General features: G+C 47.4%; 1 protein-coding gene and 1 pseudogene across 5 annotated transcripts in view; one reads left to right on the top strand and one right to left on the bottom strand.

Moving 5' to 3' along the window:
- LOC146857239 (epithelial sodium channel subunit beta-2 pseudogene) overlaps nucleotides 1–10,444 on the bottom strand; it is a 43,880-nt pseudogene extending 33,436 nt beyond the window's left edge.
- Nucleotides 1–24,109, top strand: part of DHDDS (dehydrodolichyl diphosphate synthase subunit) — a 158,183-nt gene that overhangs the window by 104,696 nt on the left and 29,378 nt on the right. For all 5 annotated transcript variants that reach the window (XM_085647736.1, XM_085647738.1, XM_085647737.1 and 2 more), the window contains exons 4-6: nucleotides 12,499–12,641; nucleotides 12,876–12,992; nucleotides 14,520–14,621. In XM_085647736.1, coding sequence (XP_085503862.1) covers nucleotides 12,499–12,641; nucleotides 12,876–12,992; nucleotides 14,520–14,621 — 362 coding nt within the window. The remainder of the gene's footprint in view (nucleotides 1–12,498; nucleotides 12,642–12,875; nucleotides 12,993–14,519; nucleotides 14,622–24,109) is intronic.

Genomic DNA, 24,109 nt, shown 5'->3' with positions numbered 1-24,109 from the left:
CGATAATTCTCATGCTAGTATAAGTATTCCCAATTTCGGAAATGTGCAAATATCTACTGTTTCTAAACTCTATATTTTGTTCCCATTTCAGAAATACATAGGTGTCTTTCATACCGATTTTTTTTTATTTATTTATTTATTTATTTATTTATTTATTTCCATGTATGCATTTTCCCAGAATAATTGCTATATACCCGGTACATAACAAAAAACCATTGCAAGTCGCTGTCAGTTTTTGGCTCTGGGTTCGTCGGGTTCTTGGTGAACCTACAAGTCCTATATATCCCCAGAACCAGTTAGGTCCAGCGGATGTAACGGTATATTGCTTTTAAAGAGCTGTCATAATTAGAAGGTACAAGTGAAAACGTTGACACAAAAGGCTGTTTTTTGCAACTAAGTTTCAATTTTCTCTATATTTAACTGTTAGTTTCTACAAAGAAACCTTAAAGGATCTTCACAAATGACCCCTTGCTGAATTCTGAATTTTGTCTACTTTTAAAAAATGTATAGTTTTCCAGGATCCATTATTGCTTTTATACCCATTTCTACCATTAACTGGAAGGAGGTTGAAAGCACAAAAAATAGCAAAAATAGATTATGTCCCAGAAAAATGCCAAAACTGCGTAAAACATTTTGGTTTTCTGACAAAAGTTTGTAATTCCCTAAAAGCTTGGAAAATGGTGATTTCAGCCCCACAACCCCTTTTTTGATACCATTTGCAGGGAAAAAAACAGACGCTTTCATTTGCAGCAGTTTCTTCCCATTTTTCCCCCCCAAAAGAAATTAGCTGTATTTTGTCTAATTTCTGGGTCCCCTCCCGGGGAATCCACAAACCCTGGGTACCTTTAGAATCCTCATGATGTTGGAAGAAAAGGATGCAAATTTGGCGTGGATACCTTATGTGGTCAAAAAGTTACACGGGCCAAAGCACGAACTCCCCCCAAATAGCCAAAAAAAGGCTTAGCGCGGGGGGGGGGGAGGCCTAGCAGCGAAGGGGTTAATGCACCCTTAATTTCTGAGGGCTTTTTTTACATATCTGACACATATCCCACTGTGTAGTTTGTTACCTTTTTTGCTTCTGTTTAGGCTATTTCCTTGCAGGGGTGAGCGTAGTTCGAAGACCAGAGGGGTCCAACCCTTGAGGATGTCTGACGTTTGTCACACATTTGCCCAGCTATCACATTTGGTCTTCATCCCTCTATCATTACTGCAGATTAGGGTGACCATTTTATCCTGTGCAGGAGTTTGAAATATTCTTCTCCTTTTTATTTTTCTAAGTATTGGTAATGGTTTGCGGCACCCTCCTAGCTAGGTCAGCTGCACAATCGGGGCGGCATGGTCACTCTCTGCCCATTGGAAAACATTGAAATTCACGACCGCTTCACTCAGACCCTGACTCAGGAATATGTAGTCAATTGTAGTTTGATCATTGAGATGGTATGGATAGATATGCAAGGGTTTGATCCTTTTTGCTGTCTTCTGTGCCGATTCCAGGTTGTATGTCTATAAGAAGGCTTTAAATCTCTTGGTTGTTTCACTGGGGCCCATAATGCTTGTGCTGTCCTCTACCAGGTCGTGTTTATTGAAATTTCCTTGTAGGTTCATTTCTGAATTCGTATTGGATGCTGATTAGTTTTTCTAGATGGCCAATCAGCTTTTCTAGTTTTTCCGTGGGGGCGCTAGAGTGCGCAGGGCAAGATGGCCGCTCTGTAGAGCAGTTCCGCCGGCCAAACCCATAATCCTTTATCCTGCACCATCCGCCTTCGTTTAAGGCCATCTCGGATAAGTCTACGCTGTGAAGGAATGTGGTGTATTCTAGCAAGAAATTGCTGATGGTGGAGCCGAATTTACAGCCGATCGGAGGCGAGAGGTCCCGGGCCTGCAGCAGCAACGTGGTGGACTGCAACCAGCCTTTTCCGTGAGGACTGGTGTGGGCTGCGGGGGCGCCGGCTTTGTGCTGTGATTGGTGTGGGGGGCACGGCGCCGCTAGACCTATGCCCCGGGGACTGCATAGTGCGAGCTGAGGGCCGGTAAGCTCCTGGCGCAGCGAGTAACTGTGCTGAGGGGGTAGGCCGCTCTCTGACCTTGCAGCCTGTCGGTGCGGGTGTGCGGGGAGTTGTGCTGCCCTCATCCTCCGCTCGCGGCTGGGGGCCGGATCCTTGCGGGGCTGCCTGTGTTCTGCGCAGAGAGGCGGATTAGCGGCTCCCCGATGTGTGCGCTGCGGCCCTACCTTTCTGCTGTTTGGTGTGGTGTGGCGTCCGTTGGTGCACGGGGGGGGACATCCTGCTGAGTGCCTGCGATTGCTGCCTGTTGCTGCCCAGGAGTGATTTCCTTATGCGGACGGCGGCGCCGTTTGCCGAGAGGAGACTGCGGCGGTCTGTGGGCTGGTGACATCTATACCCTCCATGCTGCCTTTGAGGATTTTGAGCGCTGTGATGCAGTGGTGCTTTGGAGTTGACCCGGTGCATTTGCAACTCACCCCTGTGGTGGGGTCCTTTGAGGTGCTGCTCTGATGCGGATCTGCTTTGCTGTCCTCCTTCCTCCTCAGCATTGCGGTTGTGGTTTAGTGTGGAAGTGAAACTCCTAGCGTTGCCCCGTCTGAGATTGAGGCCTTGCGCCCTGCCTGTTTATCATCTGTCGCATTGAGTCCCTGCCTCTCATCGGACTGGCATCACCGCTTCATCTTGGCATGTTCATTTTGCTGCATTGTTTCCTCCATTGCGCAGCTGTGCCTCTATTCTGACTACGTACAGGGCCTATATTTCTCCTGCTGGCCCGGTTTTGACTAGTGTTTTTCTGTCTGTCTGGCTGGCATTTTTCACTGCGGGCTGGCCTGGCAGGTGATATTAGTGGAGATTTGGGGGCCCATTGAGAAAACCGTTGTACTGCAGTCTGCTCAGTATCTCCTTCCTCTCACCATCTCATCAGTCCTCTGTGGCGTGCCGCCTGATGAAGAGGGACTTGCCTCCTTGTTTATTTTTCTGTTCGGGCCGTGCTCTGACCATTTTAGGCTGAGTCACCATCCTGGGAAATCCGAACACGGCCAGCCGCGGCTCACGTTTGAGCCACGTAAGACCAGCCAGGCCTCTCAACATCCAGCCTCTGACTCTGAGGCGGACGCTCCCACTGATCATCTTACTAACATTGACCAAACTCTCCTAGTGGTCCAGGCTAGTCTTCAGTCCATAGATGGTAAGATTGATCATCTGAATTTATGCATGGACCACATGACCGCGAAACTGGATAAGCACGCGCAACGTCTGGGGAAAAGCGGAGACCCGCATATCTGACGTGGAGGATGGTCTGCAACAAGTTAATGCAAAAGCGTCATTTATGGTGAAGGTGCTGGCAGTCATACAGGCCCAATGTGCGCATTACGGGCCTATCAGAATCCACGAACACAGGACGTTTAGAAACATACGTGGAGAATCTTGTTCGTGAGCTCTTCGGGGCGGAACAGTTGTCTCCGGTCCTGATAGTGGAACGTGCGCATCATTCTCTGGCTGCCAGCCCACCTCCAGGTGCGCCTCCGCGCCCTATCATTGCACGCCTTTTGAATTATAGAGACCGGGACACTGTGCTCCAGCTGGCACGCGCAAAGGGCTCCATCACACATCAAGGCAACAATCTAGCCTTTTACCCTGATTTCACGGTGGCAGTTCAGGAGGCTCGGAGAGAGTATCAACCTGTAAAGCAACTTTTCATCGCAGCGAAAATACCTTATGCCATGCTGTACCCCGCAAGGTTGCGCATAGAAGACAATGGGAAACACAAGATCTTCACTTGCCCGAAGTCGGTGATGACTTTTGCTAAGAACATTACACGACTCAGTCGCTCCCCAACCTCTAGTGCGGGGCCTGATGCCGGAGGAAGTAGTGAACTGACTGATGAGTGATAATGTCCACTGTCCGCATGGAATGCCTCAACTTTGTTTATTGTGTTATTGCTGAGCTGCATTGTCATCCATTACCCGCACTGCCACACTGGCCTTTAACATCAGTGTGTTGATAACTGACATGTACTGTTATAATGCTATCCTGATGTTTGGTGGAAATATTTGTTTTGCGCTGATGGTTCAGTTATTGCCAGGTGATGTAACAATTAGCAAGCGGGTGTTATAATGATGGCTTGGCCACCTCCTGTTCTCAAAGGGAGGTTTACTGTGCTCAAGTGCCCCCCCCCTTATGGGTGATCCCCCGCAACTGGTTTCTCCCTTGGTATTACACTTGGGAATTGTTCCTGGAGGTTTGGGAAGGCTTTGGCATGTTTGGGCCGCTAAAGTGGGTGGGTGGGGTGGGTGGTGTTTGGGTGTGGTAGGGATTGTTAACATGACTGACTTTGTTTTTACATCCTATAACAGCGGCATGTATGTACGTTCAAACAACCACAGCAGTACTCGCTTCCATGTGAGGATAGGCTTTTTGATGCATTGGGTTATGTGCGTCTCAGATATAATTTGCTGTAATTGTCCATGGTAATGCGATGTCCATCTCCTGTTTAACATGGAATATATGGGGGCTCAATTCGCCCAAAAAGATTCGGCAAGTTCTGGCGCACTTGTATCGCCACGGTATTGGCATTGCCCTCATATAGGAAACGCATCTGGCACAAATCACGGCTAGACTAGTGGGGTGTCGCTGGGCTAGATATCTGATTGCTTCTTCATATTCACCCTACAGCCGTGGCGTCCTCACCCTTGTCAAAAAAGGTCTCCCATTCACTCCAATCCAAACGCATGCCGACACAGCAGGGCGCTATACTATCCTGCATGGGAAGCTGATGGGCACGCTCGTTACTATTGTCAATACCTATGGTCCTAACATTGATGACCCTATATTGTATGAGCGTATTTTTGCTGCTCTCTCTGCGCTCCCGGATGCTACAATTCTCTGGGGTGGGGACCTTCATACACACTTGGATCCAACTAAGGATAAATCTAGCGCCAGGGAGGGTCACTCTCCTGGGGCAGCGCGTGCGATTAAAGATGGAATGGCAGACTTAGGATTGCTAGATGTCTGGCGCCATAGACACCCTGACACACTGGAGGGCACACATATTTCCACCGTCCATGGCAGCTGGTCCCGTCTCGATTATTGGTTGCTGAGTGAGGAGGCAGTGGGCTGGGTGGAGAACGTGGTTGGGCTGCCGCGTACATTCTCGGATCACTGTCCTGTCCGCCTCGTTCTCTGTCCTGCAAGCTGTCCCTAGGGCCTTCACGTGCCACTTTAGGCCTGAAGCACTGTTGGACACGGTTTACATAGAGACGATCCGTGAGGCCATAACACAATACTTCGCACATAACCAGAGGTCTGTGGATAGTGCTGGGGCGCTTTGGGAGGGGTTTAAAGCCACTATTCGGGGCACCTGTATCAGCACGACATCTGGTGTATTAAAGGATTTGAGAGGACAGTTGTCTAAGCTCGAGACTACTCTAAAAAAAAAAAAAAAAACTAGAGCAGGATTATGAATGCCGCCCCTTGTGAGTCGACCCTAGCTTCCCTTGAAGAGGCTGTTCTTGAACACGTGATCTTGGCGGAGGAAGAGATGAGATATATATCTAAACGACATAGAGCACGTGCCTATGGAGAGGGTGGCAGGCCGGGACATCATTTAGCTAATAAGATTAAACATCACCTGCAGAGAGAGAGATAATTACTAAAGTCACAGATGAGGCGGGCCAAGATTATTACAGTGTTCCAGACATAGCAAAGCAATTTTATGAGAAATTGTACACCTCCCAAGGTGAGACAGATATTGCCTATCTTTTTTTTTTTTTTTTTTTTTTTTTTTTTTTTTTTTTTGTTTGAAACCGTTTATTACAATCTTCAAATATATACAAGTATGGGCCTACAACCTTCCGGCCGGCCGCTAGAGTAACAGGAGAATATGACATACATACAGATATTGCCTATCTTGATGAATACCTCTCACAGATAGCCATCGCATGGTTATCAGATGGTCAGATGGAATCAGCCGATCACGGTGGAAGATATTCGAATGGCGATAAAAGCATTACCTAATAAGAAAGCACCGGGCCCTGACTGCTTCCCATGTGAATTTTACAAGGCTAATGCTGAAGAACTCACCCCTTATTTATTAGAAATGTATGATGTAGGCAGACTACCGCCGTCACTCCGCGAGGTACTAATCATAACGCTACTCAAGAAAGATAAATCCCCCACTAGTTGTGAATCTTACAAGCCTCTGTCACTGATTAATATAGATGTAAAAATCTTGGCAAAGATTCTGGCTACTCTCCTTCAGCCGCTCATGCAAAAATTGGTCCAGCCTGACCAATCTGACTTTATTCCAGAGCGTTCTACCTCCCATAATTTACGGACGCTATTTGCTACACTCCACACTCTCAATCCCGAATTGCCGGTGGCGGCGATCATGCTTGACGCCGCAAAGGCATTTGATTCTATAGATTGGGGCTATCCTTTTTATGTATTGCGGCGGGTGGGCTTTTCACCTCTTAATTAACTGGGTGCGTCTTTTGTATGCTGGGCCAACGGCGCGGGTGTAGGGCTACACATCAGACCCGATACAATTCACCAGGGGCACCCGCTATCACCAATGTTATTTGCGCAGCTCTCAACTTTTTACATCGGCCTTTAATCATATCTCTTTACGCAGACGATATGCTGCTTTTTATACGAGAGCCCCGCACTTACTTAGCACCAGTTCTACGTGAGTATATCCGCTATGCCCATTTTTCTGGCCTCCATGTTAATTGATCCAAGTCCGTAGTGATTCCGTTGACGGAGAGCACCATTCCACACGAACTTGAATTTCCCCTCGTATGAACCACAGATTGAGTAAAATATTTGGGGGTATGGATTCACCGTAATCCGGAGGTTGCGATGCTGGAACAACATGTGGATAGATGGGTAAAACTCGCCTTTTCGCTTGCAGTCCGTATTGCATTGGTCAAAATGGTGGTGTTACCCAAATTTTTATATTTTTTCGGTAACCTACCGCTTCAACTCGCGCAACAATTTAAAAAAAAATCTGTGCACTCTGCTGCTTCGCCTTGTCTGGGGGGCCTGGCAGGCGCGGGTGAGCTGGAAGACTCTTACACTAGATTACAAACACGGAGGTTTCAATGTACCTGATTTTTATCTTTATTATCTTTGTGCACATGCACAATACGCACATTTCTGGTTCGCCCCGCATGCATTTCTCCCTCGTGTGGCTGTGGAACACTGGGATGCACACTCCACACCATTGAGCTCATTATTAACTCCTAATCATAGGTCTACACCCGCAATATTTTCAACACTATTAATTCTACGATTGCAGCTTGGCAGGCGTTAGGTCGAGAGGCAGGAAAACTACCATTATATTCCCTGCTCTTACCAGTGGCTTACCACTCGAGCATATCCGTAACACACGAGCAGGGGGCATTGCGTACACTTACGCATGTGGGCATAACTAAGCTGCAAGAACTACTTCCGGGAGGCACTTTTCTGACTACCACTGACATGGCCTATATTCAGAATAAGACACCGCTCTTTGTGTTTTACATGCATAGACTAAAAAAGGCGTTGTAGATTCACTACCCCACATTCCCTACGGAGGCATTTGCGCTGGGCACACTTACCATGGCCCCCACACGACACAAGCTAGTTACTAAGTTGTATTGCGCTGCTCAGGAAGACAGGCCCCTCACATGCGACAAGAGCCTTGGCACCTGGAATGAGTATCTCGACCCACCGCTCACGCAGAAAGAATGTGAAATCTGCTGCCAACTTACTAGCGCCCTCACCTCTAATGGAAATTTGCGTATTATACATTTTAAATATCTGCACCAGGTTTACTACACTCCATACAAGCTTTTTAAACATGGGCTCCAGGACACAGAAGCTTGTAAGCGATACGAGGTATCTAGCTTGGACCTGTAGTCTGGTGTCAGAATACTGGGCTGCTGTGATTACCATTATATCAAAGATCATTGGGATTGCTTTGCAGTGCTCTCCATAGATATGCTTACTGGGTCTAGTTCCCTTCATAAAAGGTGCCAGGGGTAGGTTAGTGAGAGTGGCACTGCTTGTCGCCAAACGTCGGGTGGCGATGGTGTGGGCTAGTGCACTGAGCCCCACAGCAGAACAGTGGCTTAAAGATCTGTCTCTTTGTAGAGAACATTTAGTCCTGTATGCGGAGGAGCTACCATCGTCCTCCAGGCCAATGACATCTGGGAGCCCCTGTTAATATACTTGCGTACTGCTGCTGGGCCCGACTCACATGACGCTGATTCTATGTAAACATGTATGCAATGATGTCAATCTGTTTAAGTTCTTTCCCATGTATGCTTCAGATATAGTCACGTGTTTGTTTTTGTTTTTTTTCTTGTTTGTTTAACTTGATCAAGATGTACTGTATGCTTCTGTTCTTCTATCATTTCATTTTCCTCTTTTTCTCCGTAACTGAAGTTGTGAAAATCAATATAAATTTTTTTTTTTTTTAAAGTTTCTAGTTTTTCCTGTGTTGCTACGTTGAGATTAGTAGCGACTTAGTGCCTCTGTTGCCTGTAAGGCTCTTCAAAATTCCTGCTTGCAGCATTTTTAAGTTTATATTTGTTTCAGAGATGGACAGATTAACTTAATGCTCAATATACATTGATACACCCCCAGAGGGTCTCCTAAATGGGTTTGTCTTTTTGCAGGGCTTTTGATATTCTCCGTACTTTGGTAACAGCCTGGGTATTAGTGCACGTCACTTGAAGACAGATGGTATCTGCTTCCTCCAGAAATGCAAGTGCGGCCTCTCTGTAAAATCTTGGTGATCCTGGCCACATTCCAGGTCACTATTTTAGTTGTTTTTTGCCGATTATGCATTCTCCCTGCCTCTGTGTCCTTTATGCTAGGCAAGAATCCATTTCTCTCAAGCTAGGCTAGCGGCTATCCTCTTGTAAGAGGACAGTTTTGTCGAATCGCGCTCCATGTCTCCTTTGTTGATAAAGTGGCTCCTGGCTTTGTTAAAAAACTTGTGGAAACTTTTTTCTTCTCTATTTGAAAAAGTTTTGCAAAAATTCCTACAAGTTCAAACTCTCCTCCACTCATTGGGAAACTTTCTACCAACTCTTTGGAGACCATACTCTGTAGTTCAACAATATCCACAGATAATACTTTTTGGGAACAAGATTTTCTTTTTCTAGGTGTCTATCTATGCAAATTCTCAGAGGTCTTGACTTCAACAACTGTATGGTACTGCCATTTCTGCTATTCCTAGTTCTGGATCCCATTTCTAGGCACAAATGTGAGGAAATGGGGTGTTACATATGGTGTGGTTGTGCGACCTCCCCGTGTAGTACACTTACCAACTTATTTGGGGCGATAGTAGGTTTCGGCTGTAAAAACCCTCAGCTCAACCCATGGGAGCTTTGGCACGGAGCCGAAATGCTTACACAGAGAAACAAGTATAAAGTATTTAAAACTCACCAAAACAACTGAAAAATAAATCGACATGACACTCTAGAAACCTGACCCCAATTTATACAAATCGACTGTCCTTGTTTTAAGGAATTTAGGCACTAGAACAAAAAAGATCCACCGAAGGGTTCCGGAGATTTAGATTTTACAAGCAATAATAAATTGAAACCATTTCACTCCACTGCGAACAAGCTGTGTCAAAGTCAACAAATTGGACATGTACATACGTTTTTCTTAAAGTTTCTAAGTGTCGATGCAGTTGATTAGAAGTACTTGGGGCAACCAACTCTGTTCTTGAGGACCTTGCTGGTCCCCCTGACGGTTATCTTCACAGAAAAAGCAACCTTCCAGCAGTTCCAGACATTTTATCCGCGTTGCAGTGGATTCCTGTGGGGTGGTCCTGATGCAAGGAGAAAGGATGCTGAAGATGCTCCAAGGATGCTGTGGATGCAACGCGGTCGACTGGGGTCTTCCTACAGGGATTCTTCGGGCCATGAAGTTGGAGGGGGTCCTAGTTGCAGGGTCGACGTACCATGAAGTCCAGTCGCCACTGGAGTACCAGTGGCCTGCTGTCGCAGTAACAGGCCAATCCTTCCTGGGTCGACTGCTCACCTTTTGAGGGTCCCAGAAACTCTCCAACAGCACTCCCGGGCTCAGCCGAACTCTGGTGCAACTCTGTGCGTTGGGTCTTGATCCTCAGTGCTGCACGGCTGTGGTGGTAGTGGCTTGAAGACTTTGGGCTACTAACTTGCCCCAGCAGGCTTCTTCAGCTGTTGTGTCCTTGTGCCGCGAGCAGGAGGTTAGTCAGATGGCCCTAGGAGTTCCCTTGGCTTAATTGGGTTCTGGAGGGCGCTTCACCATGAGCAGGATACAGCAGGCACCCTCCCTCTCTTCACTAGCCTGCAGGGGCAGTCTTCATCGGTGCAGCCTCTTTGCTGATCCCTAGGTGCAACAGGGCAGTCTTCATCCGTTACTTCTTCCAAGTCGGTCAAGATCTGAGGTCTGGGTGCCATGGTTGCCCCCTTTATGCTCCGAAAGTGCTCTCCGGGATGGATGGGGTTAGTAGCCAATAGGCTAACAAGTTCCCTCCCACCTGGTGAACACTTCCTGTGGAGTGTGGCATCTGGCTGTCCCAGGAAGCACCATTCTGCCCACGCCCAAGATGGGGACCCCTCTCTGCGTTCAGACCTGATTTGTCCACCCCGGGGTGGGGCTAACTTCGGACTACAGGCCACTGGGGAAACCGGTTTGGCAACTGGTTTCCCCTCTCTGCTTTCCATGCCAGTCTGTTTACCTCAACAATGGGACAGCCCCCCTTGTGTTACACTTCTGACCTTCAAAGAGGGCTTCACCTTTTGAAGCCTGCCTTTAGGGGCTAACACTCAAGTGGCTTCCTGCAAGAGGGATGTGATGGCTCCCTGGCCTACAAACCCTGACTCCTTGCTTAGAGTTGTTTGCGTGTGTCTCTAGGATGGCAGAAAGCTGTCTCATGGATCAGTCTCCATGTGTGCCCGGGAAGGCACAGGAGTTTAAAGGAAAAAAATTAGAAGCTTTGTTAAAGCTGCGCACTGCAACAGTTCACATTAATTTCTACTTGATATACAAGTCATGTTTAATGTAAGAAGTTGTTTGATAACTTGTAGTGCCCACTTTATTCGCTGTTCAGGAGTTAGCACAGCTGAGGGGTCAGCGTGTATCCCTGTACTCGCCAATTGGGTGACCAAGCCTTTCTACAGTAAATATTTCTGCTTTACTGTGAGAACATGTAAAATACATGCCCAACTGTATCATATGTTGCACCCTGCCTTTCAGGGCTTCATAGGCTTGCCAGAGGGGTGAGTTACACTCATGTCCAGGTGATGTGGTGTCTGACTTTCATTGCCTTCAATGGCAAAGTCAGGATAACAGTACACAACTGCTCTACCAGTCTGCAGTGGCAGATTTGTTTTTCTTGGGGGACCTCCAGGGTGGCAAAATCAGTGCTGCTATCCCTGGGGTACCCTCCTAACTTACTTGCCCTAGGTAACCGGGTACCATCTACTAGGGACTCAAAAGGCAAGTTAGCCATTTCCAATTGGGTATAGCCAATGCAGTATACAATTCAGGGTCGAGGCACTGGTACTGAGGTCTGATTACAGGCCTCATTGCACTCTGAGTCGAAAAACCAGAAGCATCAGTCAAGAAACTTGGAGTTGATCATACAAAAAGAGCCATTTCCTTACATGTGTGATCTGTCTTGGAGAGGTAAATTGTTCTTTTGGCACCCCGCACCCTTGTCCAAAATATTCTCTGCTGTACATAGAAGCAAAAATGTACCTTTTTTATCCAGTGTACAGTAACTGTTTTGTTTTTGTGTTCATTTTCAAAAAATGAATTGAGAAGTGAAAAGATTAAAAAACGTGTTTAGCTTCCTGAAATTATTCTAAGTTTATGAATTTTCAATGGATTACTTGATTAAGAAAGGTTTCTTCCTGTCTTTCCACCGCGGAACTGCAGTTTGTCCTAGAGATCGTGGACAGCAGGGGGCAGGTGGGATGATATTCAGTGTTGGATTAAATATTTGAATGGTATACATGCCACATAATGGGAGTGACAATTTGACAAATCATGGTGCTACCAGGTTTAACTGTTGTGCATCTTAGGTATGTTAAAGAGGCTATATACTTTACAGTGTTCTCAACTTTTCCCTACCAACGCTCAGTTGCAGCAGTGTGATTCATGGAGCCACACTGCAGCAGCACACTACAGTAGATCTACAGATTTTCCAGATTAGCTGGGATTACATGTGCACATTCATGTGTGTCAGTCACGTTGGCTCAGTTTGCTTCCAGACACCATGTGGGTGTCATTACTGGCAGAGTTTTTGCCGTTGAAAGGGGTAAATTGTGATCGTAGGAAGAGATTAACCGGATGCCAGCACTTCATAGTATAGATGTATTTTCAATTTGTTTTTATAACCTGACCTGTTGTGGCTCATGTCTCCCATGAGCGGTAATGTCCCAGGTTCCTGTAAAACAGAAGAGCCCATGGCTGGGTGAGCTAAATTCTGCCTCTGTGTTTTTTACAGACTTTACGCTGGTGCCTGAATTTGGGTATTCATGAAGTGACGGTTTACGCTTTCAGTATTGAGAACTTCAAGCGCTCGAAGGAGGAAGTGGATGGCTTGATGGAACTTGCCCGACAGAAGTTTGCAAGGCTGCTGGAAGAACAGTAATGCCAAATCAATGGCTATGCATGTTTGGGAGTTGAGGGAGATTTGGTTATTTGGTGCCTCTGAGTACAAGAGCTTGATATGCTGGTGGTCAGGCTTGATATGCATTGGCCTTGTTGTGTGTGAGTTCTTATGCTTGGGGTTCTGTAAAACAACACAATGTGACCGTTCACAAATTATTTCCGTAATTAAAGTGCACAGTGGGACAATAAGCTTGATTTGTATTTTTACAGGGAGAACCTTGAGAAGCATGGTGTGCAGATCCGTGTGCTCGGGGACCTGTCGCTGCTGCCGGAGGATATCCAGAAACTGATTGCACAGGCTGTAATGAGGACTAGGAGCTACAACAAGTAAGAATTGACTATTTAGGAACTGAGTAGTGTGCAGATACTACCCCTTCCTGCTGTCAAGGTTCATCCCATGCAGTAATTTGAAGGGAAAAAAACTAGCCAAAATTAATGAGACCTGAACATCCTGTATGTATTTATATAAGAGGACAGATGGAGATTTGATGAACTTGTGGAGGATGATCATAAAACCATCAGTAATACTTAATGGAGTAACATTGTCATCCTGTACAACTCTTATAGGGTCTTGCTGGAAATAGGGAATACAAATGTGCCTATCTGTATAAGTAAAAGGCACACAATTGATGGACGGAATGCAGAACAAATTAAAACATTCACCCCCAGTCAAGAGATCTTGGTTAAATCCATCATTCTTTTGCTCGCCATGCCACCCCAGTTTAGACCTGGCCATATGCAAATCATTCTTGACCCTGTGCCTCATGGGAACAGTCCAGCCCGAACTGCCAAACCAGGTCCTCCCTGGACCGGAAATAAGCATCCTAGGACCAGTTTCGGGGTTTCACCCCTCTTCAGCCAGGATAGCTTGATTCCAGTGGCAAAGTGAGCCCAGGACCCACGTCTGGGCATACCTAGCACACATAGGGCTAGAAAGCAAAAGACACACAATTGATAGACGGAATGCAGAACAAATCAAAACATTCACCCCCAGTCGAGATCTGGGTTAAATCCATCATTCTTTTGCTCACCAAGCCACCCCAGTAAAAAGCAAATAAAACGATGGATTTAGGCCCAGATCTCTGTACTGGGGTGAATTTACGACATTGTTCTACATTCTGTTCATCAATAGTTCTTTTTGCATTTGTCACCCCGAGTGGGACGGGTATGCTCAGACGTGAGTCCTGTGCTCTCCATGCCACTGGAATCCAGCTTTCCTGGATGAAGAGAGGTGAAACCCCAAAACCGGTCCTAGGATGCTTGTTTCCAGTCCAGGGAGGACCTGGCCTGGGCTGGACTGTTCCCATAGGGCACAGGGTCAAGACTGATTTGCATATGGCTGGGTCCAAACTGGAATGGCATGGTGAGCAAAAAAACGATGGATTTAGGCCCAGATCTCTGTACTGTGGTGAATGTATGACATTGTTCTGCATTCTGTCCATCAATAGTTCTTTTTGCATTTACCTGTAAAAGTAGCTCACTAGAAAAGTTGTCCTTCCCATAAGTTCGTAAAAATGTATCCCGCCGGAAAGCAATCTAAAGTTTCCAAAAGCTTTCCACATTTATAAATATGAAAAAGTTGAATACATTTTTTGGAGAGATGTGTATATCCAAAGCGTACATACCTGGGGAAAAAAGGGAACCAGCTTAACTTCTCCTGATATAACCTGTAGAGTTCAAAACTCGAGAAAATTCATTTGAGTGTTCTTTTAATATTCAGTTCTAACAGTAATGCAGTGCTTTGAATCTCTGTCTAACTGTTGACTTCTTCCCAGCAGCTCGCCCCGAACCACCACTAAACTTGACAACCTCTCATTGTTACCTACCTTAATGTTTTCCTTTTTTCCCCCCTAGGTGCTTCTTGAATGTCTGCTTTGCATACACTTCCCGCCAAGAGATGGCCAATGCAGTGCGAGAGATGGCCTGGGGCGTAGAGCAGGGGTTGTTGGAGCCCAGGTATCCATTCCTATGCTTTCCTGGATTGTGCACTTGATTATTTTCTCTTTGTAGGAAGCTGGCTCTTTATACAGTGGACCAAAATGAGGTACACTGTGTAGAGAGTCCAGGCAACGCTTGTTGGTTTACAGAGGCAAAAATGATAACACTTAATGCTCTCTTTTGTGTTGGTGTGGGTAAGGAGTTTAGGCTTATCAGAGGATAGTGGTAAGCATTTGTTGTACTCGCAGAGGAAATAAATGAGACCCACTCAAATGAATCAGAGACCAATTTAGAAGAAGTCATATTTTTATATAGATTTTGATACCAAGAACTTCGTTATCAGGTAAGTACTTTTTAACCTATTGAATTTTGCACGTACATATACAGTTTACTTAAATGCGCCTGTACGCAGTAATGTTTTCCTATGGAAGAAAAGGCATTTGTTACATATGGTTATTTACAGTCTGTTTCTGGGGCTCTCCTTCAGGTCTTAGGGTTGTAGGGGGGCCAAGGTCCAATGTACCAAAAGCTGTTGCTCATTACCTGCCTGTGGGTGTCCGGGTGCGGAGGTGCTGGTTGGTTTGGTAGCTGTACGCACTACGCTGGTAGAAAGAAAGGGGGCACCTAGAGAGAGGCTGCAGAGGGGGATAAGTTCGGGAGCTCCCAACGGGGAGCTCGGATCACAAGGCTTGTGGGAACAAGAGAAGACCGCCGGTTCGTCGGTACCTGGGCTGGGGCACTTGGGTGCAGAGTGGAAAGGTCTGCTGGGCTCTGTGCGTTCTAGGGCTTTGGGGGTCTCATGGGTTGAGGGTGCAAAAATCAGGACTGCTGGGCCACTCGAAGTGGGTCTCTGCAGTGCTGACGTCCCTCGACAGCTGCTCAGCCTCTGTGCTGCTAGTCTCAAATGTGGCCTACTGGCTAGGGCGGTCGAACTCCAATCTGGGGAACATGGTTCGGGTTTCGGCAACAACACTTTACATCCTGCGATTCTGGGTAAATCTCCAAATCTCCCTGTGCCTAATAAAAAAACAAAATGAATGTGTCCGTCTGTAAGCAACTGCTGCTCATGTAAAGCGCTGTGATACCTGATACCTTTTGGATCGAGTTTGCGCTATATGAAACTCCCAAACAAAACTGGGCTTAAACTGGCCTTTGGTGCTGCAAGGGGCCTGATACCCCGGGTATTGGTCCTGTGCGGCTCCGGTTGGTTCTGGTGTCCTCTCATTAAGTGGGGCGGGACAGATCTCACCTACTGGGGCACAGGTACCTCTTCCTGGGGGGCTGCTGCATCTGTCTGGTCGGGAAGCGGCAATACAGAACCCGGACTCTACTTCTTTCGTGCCTGTAGACTGCTAAGGAGTAGCTCCTCTACTCCCAAGGGAAATTGCTGGCAATTTGTGAAAGGCTGGCAGTCTACTGGGGTTTTTGATAGTCACTCGATCACGATTGTCGAATCTTGTGCAGGCAAGTAAGGTTTTGCACCAAAAGTCCACAGCAGGCTTTAGTTCTCATTGTCTTGCAGCTCTTGTTTGTCATCTACTTCCGGATCAGTCTAATCTGAATCCCTGGCATCAGGGGTGCCACCTAAACACTTAATTTAGGGACGTTAAGGGGAGTGACAGGTAGTAGCCAATGGGCTACTTCCCTTCTGTTTGTATGTACCCTCTATACGACCACTTCCTGTGGGAAGTTGGCATAACCCTGGCCCAGTGAGCCTAATTCTGCTGAAACCAAGATGGTGGAATTCTAAGTTTAATGGGCAAATCAGGTAGCCCACCTTAGGGGTGAAATTAGCCTGAGGGGGGGGGGGGGGAACACGCCTCCTGACTAGACAATTTTCCTGCCAGTCCTGGTGCCAAATGGACCTAGGGCAGGAGTGGCATTTTCACGTGTCTGTGGAAGCCTTGAGTCGCATATTTATTAAAGGCAGCAGAGGCCTCTGAAGCCTCCTGCCTTGATATGATAATCACTTGGCCATCCTGCTTGTAGGAGGGGACAATACCCCAGACCGGACCAGGCATTGTTTCTGCCCTCCGAGAGCACGGGCTCTCACCTACAAGGGGTCAGATATGTCTGTGGTTGCACGCTGGTCTACACCAGTCAGCCTGTACCCCAGTAGTCGATAGGTTTTCAGGGAGCTACGCTATGGTGCCCTCTGAGTGCTTGTATTAATGAATCCATCACTGGAATTGGTGTGGGTTTAATAATACAAGATGTTTGATACCAAACATCACCAGTTTCAATGAAGCCATCATGTAGCTGGGGAGCTCGTAATAACCAGTGTCCAACACATCTGCTTAAAATGGCTTCCCTGTTCACAATATCTAAGAATCGACTTGGACGTTACAGGGGCATATTTGCTCATGCAGATATGTCCTCACATGTAATATAGTGCACCCTGCCATAGGGCTGTAAGGCCTGCTGTAGGGAGGACTTACCTGTACTGCATGTAGTGTCTGCAGGTATTGCACACAGGTGGTGTGCCATGTTGTGACTTCACTTTTCTCTGCCCCATGGCACGCATCCTGCTATGGTGCTGAGGGCTCCCTTAGGATGGCACAATACATGGTACAGCCTTTGAGGACCCTCTTTAGCCTCCTTGACCTAGGTACAGGGGGTTCCATTTACTAGGGACTTGTGGGTACTTGGGCGCACAATTGTACAGTTTTAGGGAAAGAGTTCTGGCACTGGGGACCTGGAAACCAGTGCGCTTCTATCAAAATTGCATCAGATACCAGGAAAAAAGTGGGGGTGACAATGTGAAAAAGTGGCACCTTTCCTACAAAACTCCACCCGCCCCCCTAAAGGAAAGATGAGACTAACCTTTCACAAGAGTCTTCATCATCTAAGTGGGGAAACCTGGAAAGACCATCTGCATGGCATGGGCATTCTCAGGTCTGTACTCCACTGTAAAGTCCATACCCTGTTGGGAGATGGACTACCTCAACAGTTTGGGGTTTTCACCTTTCATCTGCATCAGCTATCTGAAAGGCCTGTGATCGGTTTGGACAATGAAGTGAGTACCAAATACGTATGGTCTCTGCTTCTTTAGGGACCAAACAACAGCAAAGGCTTCCCTCTCAATGGTGCTCCAACACTGCTCTCTGGGGAGTAACCTCCTGCTAATGAAAGCAACAGACCGGTCATGGCCATCATCATTGGTCTGGTAAAGGACTCCGCCAATCCCATTTTTAGAGGCATTATTCTGCACTATGAACTGCTTTGAATAATCTGGATCTTTGAGAATGTGTGCTGAGCACATTGCTTCTTTCAGGGTGTCAAAGGCCTTTTGACAGCTCACTGTCCAGTTTATCGTCTTTGGCATCTTCTTGGAGGTAAGTTCTGTGAGGCGTGCCACAGTGGTGCAATACTACTTCACAAACCTCCTGTAGTACCCAGTCAAGCCAAGGAATGCCTTGACTTGGGTCTAGTTGTTGGAGCTTCTTAGTCCAGAATTGTCTGGGTCTTGGACTGTGAAGGGGGAACCTGGCCTCCACCTACAAGGTGGCCCAAGTATCCAACTGTGCCCAGCCCTATCTGACGCTTGCCTTGATGGTGAGGATTGCAGAGCCTTCAGGACCTTCACAAGGTGGATCAGGTGACCCTACCAAATGGAACTATAGACCGCAATATCGTCCAGATATGCTGCACTAAATGTTTCCAAACCAGCAAGGACTTTATTCAAAAACCTCTGGAAGGTGGCACGGGCATTCTTTAATCCAAAGGGCATAACAGTAAACTGATAAAGCCCATCTTGGGTTGAAAATGCTGACTTTTCTTTTGCTCCTGGGGTCAGACCAATTTGCTTGTACCCTGATGTCAAATCAAAGGTACTAAGACATTTGGCTGCCCCCAACCTGTCAATTAGCTCATCAGCTCTAGGAATTGGGTGCGCATGTCTTGGTTACTGAATTGAAGCCCCTACTGTCCACACAAAACCTCAGCTCCGATTTTCCACCCGTGGAATAAAGTTTTAGGACTAACAAAACTGGACTGGCCTATGGGCTCTCGGAGGGTTCAGTGACTCCCAAAACCATCATTTTGCTGTTTTCAGCTCTAAAGCTGTCCTAAACTTGGTCAAACTGTCTATATATTTTGTTTTTAACAGGTTTATTGTATCCAGTATCCACATCATGAGTACACCAAGTAGTCTGATCAGGGGTTAGGGAGAAGAGCTTAGCATACTGATCCAGGACTTGCCTGCAGCCAGCTTGCCGTTGGGCAAAGAGGGTATCTGAGAATACAGCTCCATCTAGTGACCCATGTTTTGGGCTGTAGGAGAGTGGGGGTCAGGGAGAAGTTCTCTTATCTGCCTGATCCTGAGCCTCATCAGTGATCATGAGCATAGACCCATCAACCCTGTCATAAAAAGGCTTTGGGCCATTGACCTGGATGACGCTGTGAGGGCTCCTGCTAGTCCCTAGGTCTACCAAATAGGGGACCTCGCCTTTCCTTTAAAAGATAGGGCAAGGACCACTCCACTTGTCTAGGAGGGCCCTAGGGGCCACAGGCTCCAAAACCATTACAATCTGGCTTTGTTGGAACGCCACCAGTGCAGCCTTTTCGTCATACCAGTGCTTCTTGAGCTCTTGACTGGCCTCAAGGTTTTTGGATGCTTTACCCGTGTACTCTGCCATCCTTGAACATAGGCCAAGCACATAGTCCACAATGTCTTGTTAAGGCTCTTTGAGAGGTCTCTCCCAGCCTTCCTTAACTAGACACAGTGGTACCCCTACAGGATGCCCAAACAGAAGTTCAAAGAGCTAGGTAAGGCATACCCTAACTTACTAATAGTGAAACTGCATGATGTTTGCGTCGAGGCCATGGCGTATGTTGTCCTCCCGGACTCTGAGGGAAACCTCAACAGTGGTGGCTCCAAAGCCTGACGGGCATCCTGTAGAAAGTGCATTGTGCCAACCCTTGTTGATGCTTATTTAGGTAATCAACATATTATGTAAGGGCCTGGCTACTCATCTACATATTTACATAACATATACCTAATACACCCCCGTCAATCAGTTTATCCCAGCTGAAATAAGAACCTGAGATGTAGCGGCTGCCACCACTAGAGGGCATCTGGGCTGCGCCCACCCAGATTAATTCCCAGCTATGTGAATGGTAATTGCTTCAAGCAAGTGCCATGAACTTAGCATTTTTAATGAAGTAAAGCCTGGCTGTTTGCCTCTTGCCCTGATGTAATTTCTGACACAAGAGTCAGGCAGCCATGCACTATCCATAGAGGTACATGCTGTAGTTTGCATGTGTCAAATCACTTTTTTTATTTTCTTTAAGCAGGCCAGCGCTGCCCTAGCCCTGTCCTGCTATTTTTGGGGTCTCTGAGGACCGCTCACATGTGATGCACAGAAGCATCACATTTTCAAGCAGACCCAGATGTGTAAGGCATCAGCCCTATACTTCACAGGACTACTTTCAATCACTTTGCAGACTGCATCCTTTCCCAAGTCGTTACAGAGTAGGGTGGGCGTCCGAGAGCATCACTGACCCCACCCTACCTGGTGACTATTTGGGAAAGGGTGTGGTTAGAATATTCAGCCTTCATGTATAGAGGGCATGTGACCTTACATCAGAGTCATGAGACTTTGTGACCTGAGGTCACATGCATGCTGTAAACGGGTACACTGTGCATCCTTTACAGTGCGCAGTGTATATGTTTACAGCATTATTTCCTCATTAAATTGGGGAAGTGTTAGACCTGGCACCTTGGCGTGAGTCTCCCTCCCACTTTTTGCCATTGTGCCTCAGATGTTTTGCTGGTGTTAGCTGCTCAGGGCATTGTGCCACTGCCAATCAGTGCCACAGTGCAAGTGCTCCCTATGAAAAGTGTACCTGTAATTGATTTCCATGATTGGCTTATTTGGTTTACTGTCAGACCCCAGTAAAGTGCACCAGGAGTGCCAGGGCTTGTAAATACAAATGCTGCTGGTGGGCTCGCAGCACTGGTTGTGCCACCCACAGAAGCGGCCTGGTAAAATGTGTCTAGGTCTGCCATTGCAGAACCTGTGTGCAGTCTGGTACTGTCATGCTAGCTGGGCAAGTGCATACACTTGGCAGCCCCTAAAACCTGCCCTTTACTTCATGTGAGTTACCCCTATGGTAGGCCCAAGGGCAGGGTGCATTGTAAGCATAAGGTAGGACAAGCCCTGATATGTGTAACATGTCACAATAGTGAAAAACGAAAATGGATGTAATTCACTATTAGAAGGCAAAGTGTTCTTATAGGCCAGAATGGGCTGCTGGAATTATTACACTCTATAATCCCAGCAGGCTCATGGAACATGGTAGAAAGTCAAGTTTAGTATGCCTGAACTCAGAATAATAAAATACTCCTTTTAGTAAAGTTTATTTTAATATCCTGTGTTCGCAAATGCTACTTTTAGAAAGTTAGCATTTGCTTGCCTGATTGTTCAGCCCGCCTCTGCTAGGATGTTTATCTGCTGTCTGGTTTCTGTGAGTGGCAGGGCTGGGGGATGCCAGGGGACAGTCTGGGCTGCCAGATGGTGAATAAAGGGATTACCCCCAGGATAGGTGGGAGGAGTGCCCCTTGACTTTGAATAGGGCTGTGCTCTGCCACCTCGCTGCTGGCTCCACCTCCTGTGGAGCGTCTGGTGTCCCTGCCCTGCACCTTCAAAGAAACGACAACAAAATGCTCCCCAAACTGGGCGAAACCAGGCTCAGGACCCCTGGCCTGCGAACACAAAAGAAACTGGGTATAAAGACAGGAGCCCTGCTCCTAAGGAGTCCTGCTGGTGAAACTAGGAAGAAACCGCCGTCAACACCGAAGAAGAAACCTCCAAGGACGTGCTGCTGAAATCGCAAAGACATCGCTGACCTCTCCCCCGGCTGCTGGATCCGCACCAAGTACCTCCACGTAACGCCGGACTGCCGTGAAGCCGACCTGTGCCTGCCCGCCCCGTGTGACCCGCTCTGCCAAGGAGCCGTGTCCACACCGTGTCGAAGGGCTGCCCACACCCGCTTCGCCCTCCTGTGCAAGGGACGCCGTATTGGCCGCCGTATCCCCATTGTGTGGGGGAGATCCACTCGAAAGCAGCGCAGCACTCCGGGGACGCGCCGTACATCTGAAGAGTACAGCCTCGCAGCTGCTTTGTCAACCCGCGCTGTACGCCTGAAGCGTACGGCCTCACAGCGGACCTACACGGACGCGCCGTTCATCTGAAGAGTACGGCCTCGCAGCTGCTTTGTCAACCCGCGCTGTACGCCTGAAACGTACGGCCTCACAGCAGACCTACACGGACGCGCCGTACATCTGAAGCGTACGGCCTCACAGCTGCTCTTGCAACCCGCCTATGCGCCTGAAGCGTACGGCCTCCCAGCTGACCGGAGAAGCCGCCTGTGCGCCGGAAGCGTACCCTCCAGACCACGCCGTGTGCTGAAGCGCACTCCTCAGCCCCATTGCCACCGAGGCCGCGCCGCACGAAGGGAGCCACACTGTTCAGTGGGTACAGGTCGCCCCGTGCCGCATTGCCGCCTCGTAGAAGACTGGACCTCTGCCTTGTGCTCCCGGACCCGAGAGTCCCTCCGTATCAGAGCTTCGCCTGGGTGATTGTGGCAATTGGTCCCCGTCTTGTCCCGCTCCATCGAGACGACGCGCACGAGCGCTGGAGCACCGTTTGCGCCCCCCCCTCCCTCCTCCTTAAAGAAGAAGAAATCCACAGTCGCGAGCAGGACGAGTTGAGGGGCCTTTTCAGAGCACTGTCCACAAACTAAAGACCTTATTGAAGGAGATCACACCTCCCTGCATAACAAAGGTATTGTGTGCCCCTCCAAAGAGAAACCCGTTATTTATGGTCTTGTATATATGCCTGCCTAAGAAAGTATATTTTATAAAGGTTACGTATTTTGATATAAACCACAGCCTGGTGTCCATTTGTGGGGGGGTCATTTGGGTTACTGTATATACGTTGCAAATGCTTAGCCTATGACAACTAGAGATTAGCCTGGTCTGCTTGCGCCACACTACCTAACGGGTGAGCAGCGGTTATTTGAGAGGGTGATCCCATTATCCTGCCTGGAGGAGAGGGTCCCTGCTTGTCACAAGTGCCCACCTGTGCCAACCAGAGACCCCCAAATCTAACAGGAAGCAACGCTTTGCACTCTGCTGCCTGACAACGTCACCTGACTGGCACAGCAGCAGCACATGGGCTGGCGTGAGTGCTGCTTCTGAAAATCTGGACCAGTGACTCAGGTTTGGCACGGGACGGTGGCCTTGCCGCATGCCTGCAAGCCTTCTGGCAAACAAGCCTGTTGGGTTCTTTTTATTGTTTGCTTTCAGCCAGTGTGCTAATGGAGTGGAGGCGCACAAATTGAAATAATTACCTGCGCTGTAAAATCATTTCCCAGAGCAGACAATTATTTAAACTCTTGGCTCATCTCTCCACTGTCTATTGGTAAAAAACAGCTTTGGTAACGAGTGATTGTTTTGCTGCACTACTTTCTTCTGGAACATTAATTAAATTGATATACATACATGTATATATTTTTCATATATATTGCAGAACAATCTACTGCTGCACATAAAGCCCACCACTTTCATATTTCACCAGCCATCACTGCTGAGATAAACGGCACATGTCTACACTATTTCAAACTACTCCGCCAAGAATATGCAGCTGCAGACTTTGATCTACAGAATACTTTTGCTGTGGTAGGATGTGGCTACTTTATTGTGGTGCTGAATACATTTTGGTTGGGCCAGTATATTAAATTAATCAAACTCCCATGCAAAGATCCAACGGCAAATGTAAGAACTGGTAGTGTGGTCCTAGACTGATACAATTTGAGCAGGGAATCCTAGGTTTCCACTGTCACTTCTCCTATTCGCCCTGGCAGAAATGTTGCGCAAAGAGTTGTTGGAGTCTTTCCTGATAGGACTCAGAATACATACCTTCTCATTATATGCTGGTGATGTTAGTCTTCGCGAGAGACACCGGAATGGCTGTCTCAGCTATGCTGACAGCACTGCTTTGTTTGGTCTATACTTTATGTTGCCAAGTAAAGACTGTTGCCTAAGGGCTGTTTAGAGGGGAGACCAGAAGCTGACTATCTGAATTAGGGCTAATGGAGGAGCTGAAAGGGATATAATATCGATTTGTATAGCAGCCATAAGTGGTGAAATGTTGGAACTGAATAAACTTGGTCCTAATCGTGTGAAGAACTCTATGTAGTTTTGGGCTTCATTCTCATTATTGTTAGTGGGCAGAACAGTCCCATGATCAAAATTATTGTATTGCCAAGATGCCTATATATTTATTAGTCGCTTCATAAAATCTCCAAAGGGACTTTTAAGAGAATGGGATAGATTATGTCCTTCATGTGGAATTCCAGTCAACCAAGGATGAAACTAGAGACTCTAAATTTACCCTATGATACATTTTGAAAGTTTTTTTAGTGGGAGAGCTGCTACGTCTACGGCATTAGGGCTCTTGCCCAGATGAAAGACCAGTTATTTAATGGCTGTGATGGACGAA

The sequence above is a fragment of the Triturus cristatus genome, chromosome 3_2 (assembly GCF_964204655.1).
Source record: "Triturus cristatus chromosome 3_2, aTriCri1.1, whole genome shotgun sequence".
NCBI classification, from domain to species: Eukaryota; Metazoa; Chordata; class Amphibia; order Caudata; family Salamandridae; genus Triturus; species Triturus cristatus.
The sequence above is the reverse complement of the archived record's forward strand: the minus strand, read 5'-3'. Positions and strand labels throughout refer to the sequence as shown.